General features: G+C 39.7%; 1 protein-coding gene across 1 annotated transcript in view; it reads left to right on the top strand.

Moving 5' to 3' along the window:
* The window catches only part of ASXL3 (ASXL transcriptional regulator 3), a 177,608-nt gene that overhangs the window by 141,143 nt on the left and 16,592 nt on the right, over nt 1-19,873 (top strand). Inside the window, exon 14 of the mRNA XM_032595328.1 lies at nt 19,619-19,715. Coding sequence (XP_032451219.1) covers nt 19,619-19,715 — 97 coding nt within the window. The remainder of the gene's footprint in view (nt 1-19,618; nt 19,716-19,873) is intronic.

The raw sequence follows: 19,873 nt of genomic DNA, 5'->3' as shown, positions 1-19,873 counted from the left end.
TGGTTAGTTCTGACTCTAAAGTGGGCCAAGGGTATTTCTTATTGCTTACATATTTCCCTTGAGAAGCAGGCATCCTTTTTATTCTTTCCAGGTTTTACCCAACTTGGCTTTAGACCAAGCTCAGCTTGTTTCCTGAGTTAGTAGGTAGATACCAGAAGGACCTGTGTTAGCTCTACTGTATTTTGGTTTGCTTTAATTTTCTCATTAGTGTTGAATCCATTTCTTGGTAGGGAACTTTTCAAGATCCTTGTCCATTTTGATGACTGGTCTAGTTAAGATTTATAATTGGCAAAGTTACTTAACTGGGAAGAAGTTGAGTAGAACACTTTTTTACTTATTCCTGCTTCCCAGTGAAGCTCTTCATGGTGTCCATATGCTGGTGCTAAGTACCATGTTACAGACCTGCATGAGTTCACGGAGCTAACTAGCTTGTGCACATGTGTACATTTAAAAAATTAAATTTGCATGAACTTACCAAGACTTCTTAAGCTGTCTCTTCTGTCCAGATTTTTGTCCTGTTTCCTGCTTTTGAACCAGAAAATTCTCTAAAAACCCTGCAAATTCATTCCTGACATTGTGAGACCAATCTGGCACATACGGGTCTGCCTTGTGCATTAATGTATTAAAAAAACCTCACAGGAGGCCTGTGCATCAGCTGGAATATTATCTCTCTGCTTGTCACATCAACCTTTTACATACGTATCATGTAGACATTTGATCGCATTCAGCTCTGCTTTCTATTATCTCTCAAGCCGTGGTAATTGGAGGAAAGATGATTTTTCTGCAGGGAGTAGACCCACTGTGGACTTAACAGTTATCAAAAATACATGTGATTAATTCCTGAAACATTATCTTTGTGTGAGTAATATTGTTGTCATTAGCAATGACGTTTCTGTTTTTATGTGTAGTTTTAGGAAGGTTAATATATTTCTTGGTATTTATGAAATGTTTACAGGAAAATAAAGAATGTTAAAACTGGTTTCACTTTTTATGATCTCTTTACATTTAAAAAGTATCGGGATACATAGGATTAAAAAGTGAAATGTTTGAGATACAGGTAAAGAGATGCATGGCAGCTAATAAAGAGAGGGGGTACGGTAGGGTCGTTATTGAGCATAAAGGGAATACAGTGTGGCCATTACTGAGCATGTCTTGAGTGAAGTCCGTGAATTTGAGCACACAGCTTATTTTAAAGATTTCTGAGATCAAAGGCAAAAGACAAGCACAGAAAGTCATATAGACAGACCTCTTTTTTTGAAAAAGGAGTCATTGGTTTACATGGAGCAAGTGCCAAACAGCATTTGAATAATGTTTCAATGGCATTTTTGTAAAAATGGCGAGGATGTAGTTCACAAAGGTCATTTCGTATTCTGGCCTTTGACAACAGATTGAGAGTTCGTTAAATTGGAATTTATAAAGATGTGTCAGTTCAGGAATAGAGTAATAAAGTAGAGTCTAGCTTTGTGATTCTCCAGTGCTCTAACTTGCTGTAGTTGCCACAGTAGTTGCCTTGTTACTGTAAAGCAACATTTCCTGTAGTGAACACAATCAGTAGAACTTCAGTTCCACAGAATTATCCAGTAGAGAGCTGTAGCTCTGGCTTTACAGGAGTCTGAGAAATGCTTTACTCATTTGCATAGTAAAGGCTCCAAAGCTCGCTAGTGGATAAAATTGTTGAACTTGGTGTTAAACAATGCTTCTCAAACTTAATTGGTGATAAAATCTCTTATTTCCCTAGGAACATCTCATGGATTGCTATCATAGAATGTCTTTTGGGAAGTGAAGAAATAAAGGAATGAAGATTTAGCATGTATGTCACTAATCTGTGACATAAGTATGTCAAATTTTAGGTGACGGGCAGACATTCTCTATTACTAACAACAGGAGAGTTGTGTGTCTTAGGATTTTCATCTAGGTGCTTGGTGTCCATGTGATTTAGGTGGCATGTTTGGTTGTTAGGAAAATTTAAAAGCTGATTTAGAGCCTTATCTGTATGAAACTGTACTCTTACAGTGTGCTTTAAGTTGAGCTGCCGGCTCGTTATTAATTTGCATTGCAGTCCAACTTTTTTCATGGTCTTTGGCTGTTTTTGCAAATGGAATTTCCTTCTCCAATGAACTGCACACTCTCTTCAAAGTGGAAAATGTTTAATAGATTACTCAGTGTAATACTTTCTAGTTATGTTAGTTTGGCCTTTCTCAGGTTGCAAGAAATAGAGATCCATGGGGGGCAAGGGGAACTTTAATTGCAGGGGAGGAAGAGGGAGTTAAACCTCTCATCTCTTTTGCTCCATCATTTTGGGGTATCTTTATTCTTCTTAAGGATATCTTCTGGTATTTCCGGCCTTATCTCTTTCCCTTAAACAAGGAGAAGGTGATTATCTGAAGTCATACTGTGTTCCTCTGTGACAGCTTTGTCTGGCCGTGTACTGGTCTCATGGCCAATCAGCTGTGGCATGGGTAGTAGAACTGATTTTGCTCCTGGCTAAGTTGCTGAGTTTTCAGGGAGGTAGTAGAAGTCATGTGACCAACTAGCAGTAAGGCAGCAAAGCCTATGCCTCTCCAGCTGTGATGCCTAGTTTCAGAGTAGATAGTCCCCTCCAAATGTTGTTTCTTAGATATCACGGTATCTGTGTTCAGGTGATGTAAACTTAAGAGGACATACTTGAGAATTCCACGATTTGAAAGATCACAAACTAAGCACCGTATAAACAATGGTTGGCATTATTATAAATTACAAAATCTTTTAAATTCTCATGTTTCATATGTAGTGTCTTACACTTTCACTACTCACTAGGTAGTATATTGGGTTCTTTAAAATTATTACTTGGAATTCATATAACAGCTTTGCAAGTGTGTTTGATTTTCCCATTTGAATAATGAGACAAACAGAGACTCAAAGCTATTACAAAACTGGAGCATCTTCAGGTGGCTATAAAAAAGCAGAGCTGGGATCAGCAGCTCAATTTTCTAACTTTAAACCCAGCCTGCCCTCTTTCCACTGTGGCATGCTGGGCTACTTACCTAAGGAGAATACCAGCAAAAAGGTCTCCATATATCAGATTTTTTTTTTTAATTTCTAGGGTGATAGAGGAGCCAGGTTAGACACACAGTTTAAAGCCTACTTGGCTTCCATTTTCTGGTTTGCATACCACAGATTGATTTAATTTGAAGAGATAAATTGTTCACACTTTGGAATGTTATGTTACATTAACATAATGGTAGTGTTGATGATCCCTAGGCAAAAACTGAAATCCTTTGTCCGCCTTTTTTCCTCCTTGTTACTTTATATTAAAGAGTAACAAAGTATCTTCTGCTACCTGTATGTTCCTTACAAAATCAGTTGTCTATACATCCTAACAAAAGTGTCTTGTGGGCACTGCCTGATCCAAAGACTGGATAGGGTTTCACATAGATGCATCAAGTAATAAATAGAATTAAACTGCAACAAAGTAGTTCATTCAATAATATTTACTAGGCACGTACTCCGTCATGGCATGCAAATCACTGCCCTCATGGAGATCAGTCTGCTCTTATATTCCATTATCTTTGATAATCCTTTTATTCCTGTGTTCTCTCCTCCTATCCCCAAGACACAGACACACAGACACACAGACACACACACACACACACACACACACACACGCACACACACACCAATAGATAATTTTCTCTCAACTGATAAAGAAGAAGCAATCAAAAAAATTTTCCTCACCTCCCCTGTATTAGTTCTCTGTGCAGTGTAACAGAATACCACAAATTCAGCAGCTTGAAATAGCGCATATTTATTACCCAACAGTTTCCATGGGTCAGGAGTCTGTGCACAGCTTAGCTGATTTCCCTGTTCAGCCTGAAACCAGGGTCTTGGCTAGCTGCATTCCCATTTGCAGCTTGAAATCCTCTTCCCCGCTCATTTAGGTTGCTGGCAGAATTCACTTCCTTACAGCTGTAGGGTTGAAGCCCCCAGCTCTTGAGGTCACCTCTCTCCATAGGCAATTCACAACATGGTTGTTTGCTTCTTCGAGGCCAGCAGGAGAGTGTTTCTGCCTCTGTTGGTTAAGATGGAGTTGTATGTAACATAATCAAGAGGGTGACAGCCCATCATCTTTTCTGTTTTCAATTGGCGAGAAGCAAATTGCAGGTTCTTACCATACTCAAGGGAAGGGGATTATACAAAGGTGTGACTCACTAGGGTACCCTAGGGTGTGTCTGCCATACCTTCTACTAAATAATGATGATTAGTATTACAGCTCCACTTCTTGACCTCTTTCCCTAAACCAGCACTGTTCAAAGCATTATGCATATATTTATTGAGCTAATAATCACAAAAGCTCTTTGAAGTAAAGAGTTGGTAATTCTTAGTTTACATGTGATGAAACTAAACTGTAGAGAGGTGGACCTTGTCAGCTAAGACTATCCATCAAAAAAAGGGGGGGGGGTAAACAGGCAAAAACAATAGCAACAAATCTTGGTGTCACATACTCGTTCAGCTACCACCATTCACTCCATTTTCCTTTATAACATGGTTCTTCACCTCCCTTTTCAGAGTTTGGTGGCTTCTCTCTCTCACTCTCTCTCTCTTGACATAAAATTGGTACTTTATATAAGTTTCAGGCATACAGCAGTATAACTTGATATTTTCATGTGTACTACAAAGTGATGGTCACAAAGTCCAGTTACCATCCATCATCACACAGTTGACCCCCTTCATGCATTTCACCCACCTCCACCTCATTTGCTTATGGTAACTACCAATTTGTTCTCTGTGTCTATGAGTTTGTTTTTGTTTTGTTTGTTCATTTGTTTTGTTTTGTTAGATTCCACATGAGTGAAATCATTTGGTATTTCTTTAACCATCTGACTTCTTTCTCTTTGCATAATACCTTTAAGGTCCATCCGTATTGTTGCAAATGACAAGATTTAACCTTTTTTTAATGGCTGAGTAATATTTTAATGTCTGTGTGTGTATATATGTATACATATATGTATATACATATATACACACACACACCATATCTTTATCATGCATTGATGAACACTTCTGTTGTTTCCATGTCTTGGCTATTGTAAACAATGCTTCAGTAAACAATAGGGGTCTATATCTCTTTTTAAATAGTGTTTTTGTATTCCTCTGATAGACATTCAGAAGTGGAACATCTGGATCGTAGTGTAGTTCTATTCTTAAGTTTTTGAGGAACCTTCATATTGTTTTTCCCTAGTGGCTGTAACAACTTACATTCCCACCAACAGTGCATGCGGGTTTTCTTTTCTCTACATCCTTGTGGACATTTGTTATTTCTTCTCTTTTTAATAATAGCCATTCTAACAGGTGTGAGATGATATCTCATCGTGGTTTTGATTTGTATTTCCCTTATGATGAGTGATGTTGAGTACCTATTCATGTGCCTGTTGGCCGTTTGTATGTCTTTCTTAGAAAAATGTCTATTCAGGTCCTCTGCCGATTTTTTCATCGGGTTGTTGTTATTTTGTTATTGTTGACTTGTATGAATTCGTCATATATTTTGGATATTAAAGCCCTGTGAGAGATATCACTTGCAAAATCTCCCATTTAGTAGGTTGTCTTCTTGTTGTGATGATGTTTTTTTCACCATGCGGAAACTTTTGTTTGATGTAAACACAAACCATTGTTTGTAAGGGTTTTATTTGTTTTTGTTGTATTTTGTTTTGTTTTTTTTTTTTACTTTTCTTTTCCTTGCCATTGGAGTCAGAGCCACAAAACTATTGATAAGGCTGGTGTCAAGCAGCTTACCTCCTATGTTTTTTTCTAGGAATTTTATGGTTTGGGGTCTTAAATTCACACCTTTAATTCATTTTAAGTTAATTTTTTGTGTATGGTATAATATAGTGGTCTAGTTTCATTCTTTTACACGTGGCTGTCTAGTTTTCCCAACATCATTTATTGAAGAGATTGTCCTTTTGCCGTTGTATGTTCTTGGTTCCTTTATTGTAAATTAATTGTCCATATATGTGTTGGTTTAATTTTGGGCTCTCAATTGTATTCCATTGATCTGTATGTCTGTTTATACTAATACCATACTGTTTTGATTACTGTAGCTCTGTAGTGTGTTTTGAAATCTGGGAGCATGAATACATCCTGCTTAATTCTTCTTTCTCAAGATTGCTTTGGTTATTTGGGATCTTTTTTGGTTTCATACAAATTTTAAAATTATTTGCCCCAGTCCTATTAAAAATGCCACTGCCAGGGCGCCTGGGTGGCGCAGTCGGTTAAGCGTCCGACTTCAGCCAGGTCACGATCTCGCGGTCCGTGAGTTCGAGCCCCGCGTCGGGCTCTGGGCTGATGGCTCAGAGCCTGGAGCCTGTTTACGATTCTGTGTCTCCCTCTCTCTCTGCCCCTCCCCCGTTCATGCTCTGTCTCTCTCTGTCCCAAAAATAAATAAACGTTGAAACAAAAATTTAAAAAAAAAAAAAAATGCCACTGCCATGTTGATAGGGACTACATTAAATCTATATTGCTTTGGGTAGTATGGACATTTAAATAGTATTAATTCTTCCAATCTATGAGCATGGAATATCTCTCCATTTATTTGTGTTTCCTTCAGTTTCCTTTATCAGTGTTACAGTTTACAGTGTACAGGTCTTTTACCTCCTGGGTTAAATTTATTCCCAGGTATTTTATTCTTTTCGAGTCAGGTGTAAATGAGATTGTTTCCTTAATTTTTCTTTCTGATAATTCATTATCAGTGTATTAAAATGTCACAGATTTCTGTATATAGATTTTGTATCCTGCTACTTTATTTAATTCATTTAGTACCTCTTCTCATCTTTTTTGGTGGAGTTTTTGGTTTTCTATCTGTGGAATCATGTCATCTACATATAGTGACAGTTTCTTTCTTTCCAATGTGGATGACTTTTCTTACCTTTTTTTTTTTTTTTTTAATTTTGCCTAATTGTTGTGACTAGGATTTCCAGTACTGTGTTAAATAAAAATGATGAGTGTGGGCATTCTTGTCTTGATCTTAGAGGAAAGGCTTTTACCTTTTCACCATTGAGTATGTTAACTGTGGGTTTGTCATATATGGTATTTATTATGTTGAAGTACTTTCCCTTTACACCCACTTTGTTGAGAGTTTTCGTCATAAATGGATGTTGAATTTTGTCATATGATTTTTATGTATTTATTAAAACGATCAGGGGCACCTGGGTGGCTCAGTTGGTTAAGCACCTGACTCTTGGTTTCAGCTCAGGTCATGATCTCATAGTTTCGTGAGTTCGAGCCCCACTTTTGGCGCTGCACTGACAGCGAGAAACTGCTTGGGATTTTCTCTCTCTCCCTCTTTCTCTGCCCTTTTCCCATTCGCACTATCTCTGTGTCTCTCAAAATGAATGAATAAACTTAAAAAAAATAAAATGATCCTATAGTTTTCATTCTTTGTTAATGTGGTCTCTCACATTGATTGCTTTGCAGATATTGAACCATCATTGCATCCCAGGAATAAAGCCCGCTTGATTGCAGTTTATGATCCTTTTAGTGTATTTTTAAGTTCAGTTTTCTAATATTTTGTTGGACTTCTACGTTACTCACCTCAGAGCTCATGCCTCTGCATCCTTCATTTAAACATCTCTGCTTAGATAGCAATACTTCAGAGAATCCTACCTGCATACAATTGCACCTAGAACATTCTTTTAGAGTATTTATGATTTTTCCTTCAGGAATCTTAACACAGTTTGTTGTTATAACTTTATAGGACAGGGACCATATATATTTTTTTTAATTTTTTTTTTTTACGTTTATTCATTTTTGAGACAGAGAGAGACAGAGCATGAATGGGGGAAGGTCAGAGAGAGAGAGAGAGGGAGACACAGAATCTGAAACAGGCTCCAGGCTCTGAGCTGTCAGCACAGAGCCCAACGCGGGGCTCGAACTCATGGACCGTGAGATCATGACCTGAGCCGAAGTCAGACGCCCAACCGACTGAGCCACCCAGGCGCCCCGGGACCATATGTTTTTTATTGGTGTATTTCTAGCACCTAGCATATGAAGATTTTGAGTGGAAGAATGAATGCCTGCATGTTAATTAAAGGAAGCCATATGATATAAAGAGGTATCATTTTGGGGGATTAAGTCCTGCTTCACCACTTACCTACCCTCAGGATTTGTTGTAGGTATGAAATTAGTGACAGTTATTATAATTGTTGATTTTAGTTATTATTATTGACCAAAAGTGGATTGAGAGCCATTGTTAAACTATAGAGAGGAGGAAAGAGGTACCTTCGGGCATGAATATTAACAGATTACAAAGGGGGAATTAAAAACATCCCAGATACCCAGGCCTAGGGGTTCTCATAGCGTTTTTTTCTTCTCTGGGTCCTATACTATTGAAAGGGACTTTACCCTTTCTTGTCTCACTCTAGGAGCTAGGCTTTTGTGGCAGCAGAAGCTGTCCACTTCATGGTTCCTGGCACGTAGTAGATGCTTATGAAATGTTTGTTAAAGAAATGAGTGACTAATAGACAGTCACTTAAACACAGCTGTTCAGTGTATTACCAGTAGAAACAGTGAGTCATTGCTTCCTACTACATTATGACATAAGCTTATTTTATCTATACAAGAACATGAGCTTGATTTTCACTAAATAAAGCATTAGTATTCTGTTTCATGGTTGGATACCTTGGAAGTTTTCTTTATTTCCTGCCCACAGAAGGAACGTTGATGAAAATACAGTTATAAGAGAGATCCTCCTTTAAGACATGTACACATTCTCGCGTATGCTAAAACTTGTTCCAATTTTATTTATCTGCATTTGTATAAAGAAATAATTTCTCATCAAGCCCTGTCAAATTGTCCCAATTATCCACAAAATTAAATAAAAGAGATGAACCATTTAAACATGAAAACATACTTCTCTAGTTTTGAGAAGTTGAACAAAGCTTAATCTGTCAGTGACTTTATTTTTGCCATCAGACATCTTTATTTCATTTATTCTCACCTGTTTCATCACAGGCTCTATTTCTTCTGAGCAAACTGCTAAAACATTAAAGACAGTATAGCATTTTGAAAAGAGGTTCCTCCCTTTAAAATCTGAAAGTGGGATGATTCTTAGAAAAGGTGGCAGTATGTAAAAACGTAGAATAAAGTCATTAGAAAATGATTATTGTTGTTAATAATATTGTATGGAAGATTAAGACATTTCCCATGTAAGTATAGTAATTAAAACTCAATGATGGAAAACTTTTAAGAATCAATATAAAGATTCTTTCTTCATATATTTCCCCTCAAAAAATGTGGTTTTCCTGGTTGTATATGCAGTAATTATGAGAAAATTTTTATTTTTCTCTTATTGCTAAGGAATTCCTTTTTCCCATTGCTTGGGTCTCGAGAAACTGCTTGCAAACATGTTGTACTCTAGGGGATAGCCTTACAACCTCTGATTGAACATTTCCTCCGTGGACTTAGAGGCTTGGGAGGTCATCTGCTGGGAGATACAACTTTTCTCTTAGAATTTAAAAGAGGACCATTATCTTAGCCAAGTGGTTGGAATGCTTACAAATTGTGTTTCCAGAGGAAGGAGAAAATTTTGTGTTTGTTGGGGGTGTATGGTATACACCCCCAACAAACACACACCTATATGCATATATGTATATGCATGGATACACATATATACCCGTAGAGATACAGATACACAGATTCAGATGCATATATGTTTCTGTGCATTTGTTAATGAGAAGGCAGTAAGCAGTTCCCACAGGATTAGTTACCATTACGCCATCCTATAATCTTCTTTAGTTTCAAAGCCCTTTGCAATTTATGTACACAAAAATCTCATTGAATAATTAACTGGTGCTATGTACTCCCTTTGTATTCCTCTGCTTGAAGAACTTCATTCTAGTTAAGCCTTACTCCTGGCCTCGTTCAGAGTAGGGGGGAGCTTCCATCCCCCAAGCCCTTCCATGCTGAACTTCTTCCCTTGTCCTTTTTGTCCTGGTGCTCAGCAGTGATCCCCTGAGTAGCAAGTAATAGAAAAGGCGTCAGTTTAGTTTAGAAGAGAGGCTTTTATGATAAAATCACCTTTAAAGCCCTGTCATAACAGTGATGACACAAAAGCCTCCTACTTTTCTGTCTAAATGTTGATTTTTTTTGAGGTAATCTATTCTCTCTAGATTTCCTTTTTGTTTAAGCTTAATTCTATGTGGAAATTGAATTAGGTGGAAAGAGGATGGACCTGGTATGATATTCTTTCTTCTTTAACCTCCATGTAATTCCAAATCGTCTTGGTTACAACTTTAAAATCACAATCTCTATTTTTTAAAAGAAAAGTTGTTGTATTTACTTAAATTCTGATGTGTTTTTTATAACGAAATGCCAAATGGTTGTTTTCCTGAAGTGGGCTTTGAACTTGAAGTTGTTTAGGCCTATAGTCTAAAGCTTATTACATCATCCGTTACATTCTTTGTAAGTGTTCACTACTTTAAAAAACATTGCTTAGCTGCTCCTCTGTTTTATGATTGAAGTACAGTTGACATACAGTGCTATATTTGTTTCAGGTCTACAACATAGTGATTCAGCAATTCTATACATTATTCAGTGTCACCACAATGTGTATAGTCACCCTCTGTTACCATACAGCATTGTTACAATATTAACTATGTTCCCTATACTTTGCATTTCATCGTGGTGATTTATTTCTTTTATAACTGCAAGTTTGTACCTCTTACTCCCCTTTACCTATTTCACCCATCCCCCACCCACCTCTCTTCTGGCAACCACCAGTTTGGATTTAAGAGCGTGGGTTTTTTTTGTTGTTGTTGTTGTTGTTATTCTTTTGTTTTGTTTTTAATTCCACATGTAAGTGAAATCAGATATTTGTCTTTGCCTGACTTATTTCACTTAGCATAATATTCTCCAGTTTTATCTTCACTATTTTATTTATTTACTTTGGACATTTGATTTCTGCAATGTAACAAAAATTATCCTGTGTCCAGATCTGAGAGAAATTTTTGTTTGTTTATTCAACAGGGATTTAGTATCTATTCTGTGTAAATTCATTGTGCTTAGGTTTATTTCATTTGATTGCTCCTGACTGACTTACAACTCTTAATGCATCATTTCCCAAATTATGTTCTGGAGAATACTTGTTCCATGAGATATTGATCATTGTTCTGTCAGAGGATTACAGGGTTAAAAAACTGGGGAAAGACTGCATGATAGATATATTCTTGGGTGTTTAAAATAAATTATAGTATATTAGAAAATACTTTTGGTAAAGAAAACTATTTAATCACATTTAGTAAATACAAGCCATATTTGTTGGATGGCAGAATCCATTTCCTTTTAGATGGATTACCCATTAGAATTAAAATTACCTATTAAAATTCCTATTTTGCAAAATACAGTTTGGGGAATATTATCTTAATGCAGTTTTGGAAATAGCATTCCAAAGTTACCGGCCAAATTGTCCTTAGTCTGTCGTTGGTCCTCTTCCCCTTACTGACACTCTCTCTCGGCAACCTTTCATTTTTATGTCTAACTTCATGCATAAGAATTACATCTTCCCTTATGGATAAACCTGAGCATTTGGAGTCTCCTGAGCCACCTGAATCCTATTAGATGATAAGGTAAAAAATGAAAAATTACCCTTTAGAGACCATGAATACACTGACTTTAATTCTTACTGGATACATAGTACAAGAGCCCTGGGTGCTTGATCAGGTATAAGAGGATCAGTGATGACAACTTATATACTTCGTCTGCTCATCACTCTTTGGCTGTTGGCGTTTGTCTTCTGTTTGGTCTCCCTCTACCTGGCTTGTCTTTGCTCTAAAGACTCTGTGGAATTTTTTATTGGACACAGCAACTTCTATAGTCTGCTGCACATACTGTTGACCTAAATAATTCTACACGGCTTGGTAAATACTAGCACACGCACAGTACGGATCCCTTTCTTCCCTTGCCTCTCTGCCCCTTGTTCTGATTTTCCTCCTCCCCCGACAGCTTTTGCTCAGCTTTCGTAGCAAGATCTATGTTTTCTGCCCATTCCTTCTAGATTAGTGTTCCTAGGTCTCTGCTTTAAAGTCACCTTTTTTTTATTTTTTTTCTTTCTTTTGGTAAATTCTTCTTGCATGGTCTCATCCATATCCATGTTTTCAAATGCACGTTCTTTGCTAAGAATTCTTAGTTTTCTTTGTTTGATTCATCCCTTGCCATTGAGCTTCTTTCTCTAAGTCTAGGTTATTGATTAGATACCTTTACTCGGATGCCTTCAAGATATCCTTATATCAGCATATCCAGAGCAAAAACCGTCATTTCTTTGTCCAGAATACTTCTCTTCCATGTGCCTTTTCCTGTCCTGATTTCTGCTACCACCATCCACGAGATTATCCAGGACTTATGCCTGGAACTCCTCATTTACACCTTTGTCTCATTTACCACCCACTGCATATGCACTCAGCTCCGTTAGTCTGGTCCCTATACCTTTTTCTTGAACAGGTCCCTTCTCTTTACTTCCATTCCCTGACAGTCTTTTTTTTTTAATTTTTTTAAATGGTTTATTTTATTTTTGAGACAGAGAGATACAGAACATGGATGGGGGAGGGTCAGAGAGAGAGGGAGACACAGAGTCTGAAGCAGGCTCCAGGCTCTGAGCTGTCAGCACAGAGCCCGACACGGGGCTTGAACTCACGGACCGTGAGATCATGACCTGAGCCGAAGTCGGAAGCTCAGCTAACTGAGCCACCCAGGCACCCCCATTCCCTGACAGTCTTAAGAGTTCATCATTTATACCTTGGCATTCTCTTGATGATTCTTGACAGAGGAGTCCCTGTCCCTAAACTTGCCTATGTTCAGGGCATCCCCTACACTGTATGCAGAATGATAGATCTGAGGTATCTGCTTGGAATTGTAATCAGCATCTCAGCCTTAATTGGTTTAAAACCAAACCTCTTCCCATTTTCTTCTCTCTCTCTCTTTTTTTAATGTTTATTTTTGAGAAAGAGACAGAATGTGAGTGAGGGAGGGACACACAGAATCCGGAGCAGGCTCCATGCTCTGAGGTGTCAGCACGGAGCCCAACGCGGGGCTTGAACTCACAGACCGTGAGGTCGTGACCTGAGCCGAAGTCGGAAGCTCAACCGACTGAGCAACCCAGGCTCCCCTGTCTTCTTCCTTTCAGTAAATAGAAAATTTCATAATCGTGATTGACAAAGTCAAAGAAAAAGTCTTTGTTGGCATCCTTGCCTGTTCTCTTTCCCTCCTACCACACATCCAATCCATCATCAACTTCTGTGGGTTCAACCTGAGTTGAAACTGAGTTGATCCTGAGCCAGGATATAATCATACTCAAGCATTTCTCATCATTTCTCCTGTTGCCACCCTAGTGCAAGCTACTGTCATCTTTTTCTGGATTATCACAGTAACTACATACGTGTGTCTTGAGAAGCCTCTATCGTCTAAAACTGTGTTGTCCCATACAGTAGCTGCCAGCAGCCACCAGTGGCTGATGAGCAACAGAAATATGGCCAATCTGGACTGAGGTGTTTTATTTTATTATTTTTTTAATTTTTTTTAACATTTATTTATTTTTGAGACAGAGACAGAGCATGAACGGGGGAGGGTCAGAGAGAGGGAGACACAGAATCTGAAACAGGCTCCAGGCTCTGAGCTGTCAGCACAGAGCCCGACGCGGGGCTCGAACTCACGGACCGGGAGACCATGACCTGAGCCGAAGTCGGCCGCTTAACCGACTGAGCCACCCAGGCGCCCCTGGACTGAGGTGTTTTAAAATATACACTTGATATTGAAGAATTATTATACAAAAACAATGAAAAATATCAGAATTCATACTGATTATAAATTGAAACAGTAACATTTTGGATAGTTTGGGTTGAATAAAAGGTGGTATGAGAATTAATTTCACGTTTCTTTTTATTGTTTCAGTGTGGTTACTAGAAAATTGAAATCACACATGTGGCTGACATTTTTATTGCTGTTGGATGGCACTACTCTAAAGTCTTTCTTAAACACAGCAGTAGAGCTATCCTTTTGAAATGCCAGAACTTCCCATTCCTCAGACCAGAATCCCTCCAAGGCTTTCCAGCTCACGTTGGGGAAACGCCAGTCAGTACGCTGGGTCTGATGCCCAGCGTGTTTCTGTCCACGCAGCTCCTGTCCCTCCACTCCCCAGCATGTTTCCAGGTCTCTGGGCCCGTTCACTTAGCGCACTCTTCCCCACCTGGCTGCATGACTGCTTCCTTGCTGCTTCCAGGTGCCTCTGTGAACATCCCGTACCAATCGTGAGCATTTGAGAGGCCCATCCTGAACACCCCATCTCAATCAGCAGCCTGCTTACCTGGGTGCACTCAGCATGATGTGGCTTCACTTTGAATGGCCACCCATTGTCTGTAGAATGAAATCCACATTGCTTAGTATATCTCGGTGTCCCATTATTGTCTGGCTATTTTCTAACTCTCCCGACACATCTGTCACTGTTCCACTTTGCAGCCCACATATCATGCATTCTGAATCACTTACAAGAAACCTAAAATAAGAAAAAAGTGGTAAAGAATGTATTAGACATTTAAAGGATTATCATTAAACATAGATGTATCCATGTACAGAATTAAAATTTGTCAAACTTCAAAAACTGGATAGTGTGCAAGTAGCATTGGCATTTTAACCCTCTGAATTCCACTGACATCCACCCCACAAAATGGGTGTTGTTAAAATCAATATCAAAGGCAAATGATACACTCACCAATAAGAAGTTTAAACCTTTGTGAAACGATCTCTGCATGAATGCATTTCCCTTTACTAATATTTATTTTCCTCTGTAACAACTAAAATGTTCAAAGTTTTTTTTCCCCTCCTAATTAAAAAGGAAGCATAATTTATCAACAGCTTAGTTAGACACTTCATTATGAGAGGGTTGAGGGAGATTTTAGAATGAGCATTTCTAGTGTGGGTATTCCGAAAAACAAGAATTTATAGCTCAGTAATAAATAAATAAGTAAACCTTTCAGAAATGTTTATTGTTCCAGCTCATTAAAATGTTATGTCTTTGGACAGTATTTCTTAAAGGCCATAAAATTAATAGTGTATTTTAAAAGTTTTATTGGCTTGTATTTCCTGGGTCCAATTTAGCCCTAGTGTTTAATTGCACTGTCTCATACAGGCTGGAAGTCTGGCAGTTAATATTATTTTTCTGTTTTAAAAGAAAAACATTTTCCTTCAGGGCTGGCTTCCATATTTTTGAATGTGTTTATTTCACACTGCCTCACATCCTCATGCGCTGAAATCTCGAGACTCTGTCAGAGCTAATCTGGATCTGGTATTTCTTTGTGTCTTAAAATTATGCCGAAATTTCAATTAATAACTAATCATGCCCTTGGCCTGGGAAATACACACAACTAAAATCCTGCATATCAGCTACCAGAGTTAAATTTTAAATCTTTGATTACACAAAGCAAGGCGGGCAATAAACATTTATTTGAGTACCTTCCATCTAGGCAACCTAGGCATTGCATGGGCTATAGAAGGTGATGAGGCACCATGCATGTCTTCAAATTTAGAAAAATTCGAACCTGTTCATTGTACCTTCTATAAATGCACTTCATAGCAAGTAAATTTCTTTACCTCTTCAGGGGACTTGCCTTCCACCTACTAGTCCTATTTAAAATCTGCACAATAAGAAAACCTCTTCCCTTTTAGTCTTCCTAAGTGAAGTTTTTTCTCAAGGCTCCCAAACCATGCACAGACATTCAGAGTCAATATTCACAGAACATTTCAGGATTCTTAGAGGTATCATTCTGATGGACTTTCTCTTCATCCTTTGGGCTTTGCCGGACCTCTTTCATAGCGCTGCCTGAAGACTTGTTCTGAAGCTTAGCTGCCGTTTCATCCACCCCATTTCCAGGAAGCATACTGACCCCGTTTGGCATCTGCTGCCTTTACCTGCTCAGTCCTGAAGCCCTACACCCAGTCCTGAATATCTCACATTTGCCTTTCTTTTATTATCTTTTATGCAAGGATTCCGTTACCTTCTAGCGATGCCTTTGCATCTCTACATTCCTCTCCATTTCATCCTTTTTAAAGGTAACAGAATTATCATTTTAAGCACAAATCTTTGGGGGCTTTTCCTAGGCTTAGACCTTTTTAATGGTAGTTCTCGTTACCTAGAACAGTGCTTTAGACCTTTCTCCCGTTGTGGCACACACCAAAAAGGCAATTAATATACAGGGGTATGTCAAGGGGCTAACTTGGATCTGGAGGCCACTAGCCTGAGGCACCGTGCTGATTCAACCCCTGCCTCAAGGCTCAGGTTTACCTTATATGGTACATTGACTGGACCATTTCCACATAGAGGATAAAGCCCAAACCCCTCGGATTCAGTCTTACTTAGGATCCTCCCCTACCCCTTCCCTCCAAAAGTGGAGCCTGGAATAAGAACTTAAGTATAGTCAGTTTGGAAGCAGAAGCCAGGGATTAGATGATGCGAAGACAAGGAGAGGAAAAACCCTCCAGATGACCAGGTCTCGGTTCTATGGAGGACTTTCTAGGAAAATGTGTAGAACGAGTCCCAAAACTGTCCCAGCACTGCAGGAAAGCAGGACCTTTCACCATGACAAACCCTCGTCTCTCATAGATTGGGAGTTGCCCCAAGGACCAGGATTTGCATTTCCAGGTTGTATCTGCATCCAAGAAAGTCCTAGAGTTTTGTAGGCATGAGCCGGGCAAGTGCACTTTGTTGCCCCAGATATTCTGTATTCCTGTAGGCTAGATGTGGAATCACAAATGTCCCGTCTGGTCTACCTCTGCACCACTCAGACCTTGTTGTGGTTCATGTTAAGTTCACTCTGTCACTTTAATTAGTGGCTGCTCATACTTTGGTGTGGGGGCGGGGAGCGGGGGCAGACCAAGACTTTTGACCAGGGGGTTAGCGGACCGGCTGCAGGCTCCACTGGTCTCAAGCTGGTCTTAAGGCTGTAATTGAAGCTTATCATTTCCCTTCTCTGACACCCATTTCTGAATTTCCTTACACTCCGCCAGTAATTCTGCTAGTTGGCCTGGCTCAGTGGCCCCAACTGCCATCCTCGAGGAGTCTGAGCCCTTGGCTGCCTTTCCTATTCTGACTGTCCTTGCTATAATCCACGTTCACTGTTACCACCAGACACAGAAGCGCCAACATATGTCCCAGGGAATCTCCAGCATTCCCCCCCACATCCTTCTCTCCACCCCCACACTATGGCAGCGGTCCCCCTCCCTCGTGATGGTTAGGGCTGATTATCCCACCTGTCCAGTAAGTCCTCCCCTTGCCCGCTGATACCTGAGAGACACAAAGTAACCAGGCAGAGTTTTGGCTCAAGTGGAGCCCGTGTCCAATAGTGCGATGATTCTTACCTGGGGATGAGTTTGCCTCTGAGGGACGTTTGGTAATGTTGGAAGACACTTAAACTTGTCACAATTGCTACTGGTATCTGGTGGGTAGAGGCCAGGGATGCTGTTCACCAGCCTATAACACGCAGGGCAGCTACCACAATAAAGGAGTCTCCAGACCTAAGTGATAGTAGTGCCTAAGGCTGAGAAACCCTGACATAGTAGAAATGATTCTCCCCCGGGAGCACGGACTTTTAATTTTACAGGGTTTGACACAGTCTTGTGCCTGGTTCCCAGGCCCATGTAGTCCAGCTGCTGAGAGCACAAGACCAAACGGTATCCATCGGTTCAGTGCATATATACGGCATTCCAGAAGCCAGAGTCCTAGAATTGTCCAGTCAGAAGATGGGAAGGCTGGGTAACTTACCCATTCGGATCTTGGGGCTGTGGGAGGACATTGAGGTGGGATGCTGGCTTGGTGATATAACTGTATTACAGCCACGCTGAACTCAGGCAGGTGGAAGAGATACACGGGGACCCGAAGTATCTGCTATATGTAAAACATATTCGACACACGGGCGGGGACTTTTTCTCTGCTGCCACTGTATACAAGAGCCAGGTACATGGGTTCACGTGAGTGGCTTAATAAGCGTCTGTTGACAAAGGCTGAAGGAGCTGTGAGTGAGTAAACAATAGTTCAATGAATGAATGGAGTCTTCCCTGAGATTTGTGAAGTGTATTGAATATTTTAGCATGGTTATCAGTATCTTCTTAGATGAAGAAACTCAGAATGTCAGCTCCGCGGTTCCCTGTGGATGTCGTGATGACAGCATTCAACATCCCTCATGTTTATTCACAGTGTCTCTCTTCTGAATTCGATCTACTGTTATCCAATTTAGAGTAGTTATATAATATTTACTTTGAGATTCAGTGTTCTGCTTTGCTCCTGAACGATGCTTCAGCTGACACATTCATGAAGGTGTCATTTGAGTGAAATTTTTAAAAAGGGGTGGTATTTCAGGGGTGAACATGGAGTGTGGAAAAGGCCACGAACAAACAAACATGGGGACGAGAAATCTCTGGGCACGCTTTCAGGTGGCAGTGACAATTGGGGCTTAGTACACGTGAAGTGTGTCTATGGCCATAAGAGGAAATCTTTGAAAATCGAATTGGAGCTACAGTTTGCCAGGCCTTTGACCAGCAGGCTGAAGCACCTCGCACCTTCTTACCTGGTCCCGTTACGGTTGTCTGTGATGTCCTGCCTCTGCAGTAGAGCTAGCTGTTGGTCACGGTGACAGTAACACTACGTGCTTTATTTCTGAAACCATTCTGTTCAGATCCTATCTTGCAAGACTCTGCACCGGTTTTGCCTCTGGCATCACATTCTTCCTAACCATTCTTGTCCACCTAGATGTCATCCCTCAGCTTTTATTGTTTGCCCTTCTTAATTCCCACCCACCTAATGGTTAACACTGTTCCATCTTTACTCCTCAACCACTTGGGCGGCCAGCCAAGGGCAATGGCCGATTCTTTCATTCTCTGTGTCAGCAAGCAGACTACATGCACACGGAAGGTGCAGTAAATAATTGGAAAGGTAAAAGCATCCAGTTTGATGATGCTTATCCGAATCCCTTCTACATGTGAATTTTAAAAGGACGAGTATGTTTGAGGAAAAAGGTTAGTAGCATAAAGTTGCCCTTATTTTACACTTTACTATTTACCTGTTTTTTTTGTGTGTGCTTCCCAGTTGGAGAGAAGAGAGGGGCGGGGTATATCTGACAGTGTGGGTGTATTTGTTTTAATGTTTTAGAACTTTTTGTTGTCTAAACCTCAGCCGGCAAAAGAGTCCAAGTGACCAGATTGGATTTCTTTAGCCTCCACAGATTTTAGAAAACTTAATTTATAAACACAGTCTAAAGGTATAAACATGTTGATTTTTAATGTGGTACCATTTAAGGCATATTGAAATGATAAAAGGTATAAAACTGTTTTTGATGAAATGCCACACATTGGGATCGGTGGTTATACTCACCACCTGTGATGGAAATGCCTTATAAAGAGTTCCTTTAACTTCATGTATTTTTGTCAATATAATAGTCGATGTAGAGTGCACTTTTCCTACCAGGAGATTCACCTTCTGCAAGGTTCCTGTCCTCCCTTCTACCCCGCGCTATTTCTCTCATGCCCCACCCTCAGTTTTCTCTTCTTTCCTGTGTACTTTTGTTTTGAGTTATTCTTGATGGCATCTTGTTTTCTTCGGCTTATTTCCTAGATGGGAAGTGATGGAATTTTACGCCTCAGTTCTTCAGCTCTGAATAATGAATTCTTTGCATATGCAGCACAAGGATGGAAACAGCGACTGGCAGAAGGTAAATTTCTCTTTTCCATTATTATTTGACATGTTTGAGTACACACACTGTACCGAGCTTCACGCCTTTCTCTGATTTCCGAGCCTTTTTCTCCCCCTGAAGTAAACTTGAATTTAGTAAAAACTCCTGATCTGTTCCAAATGGCTTCACTAATTCTT

This window comes from Lynx canadensis, chromosome D3 (genome assembly GCF_007474595.2).
Source record: "Lynx canadensis isolate LIC74 chromosome D3, mLynCan4.pri.v2, whole genome shotgun sequence".
In the NCBI taxonomy this organism is placed as follows: domain Eukaryota; kingdom Metazoa; phylum Chordata; class Mammalia; order Carnivora; family Felidae; genus Lynx; species Lynx canadensis.
The sequence above is the reverse complement of the archived record's forward strand: the minus strand, read 5'-3'. Positions and strand labels throughout refer to the sequence as shown.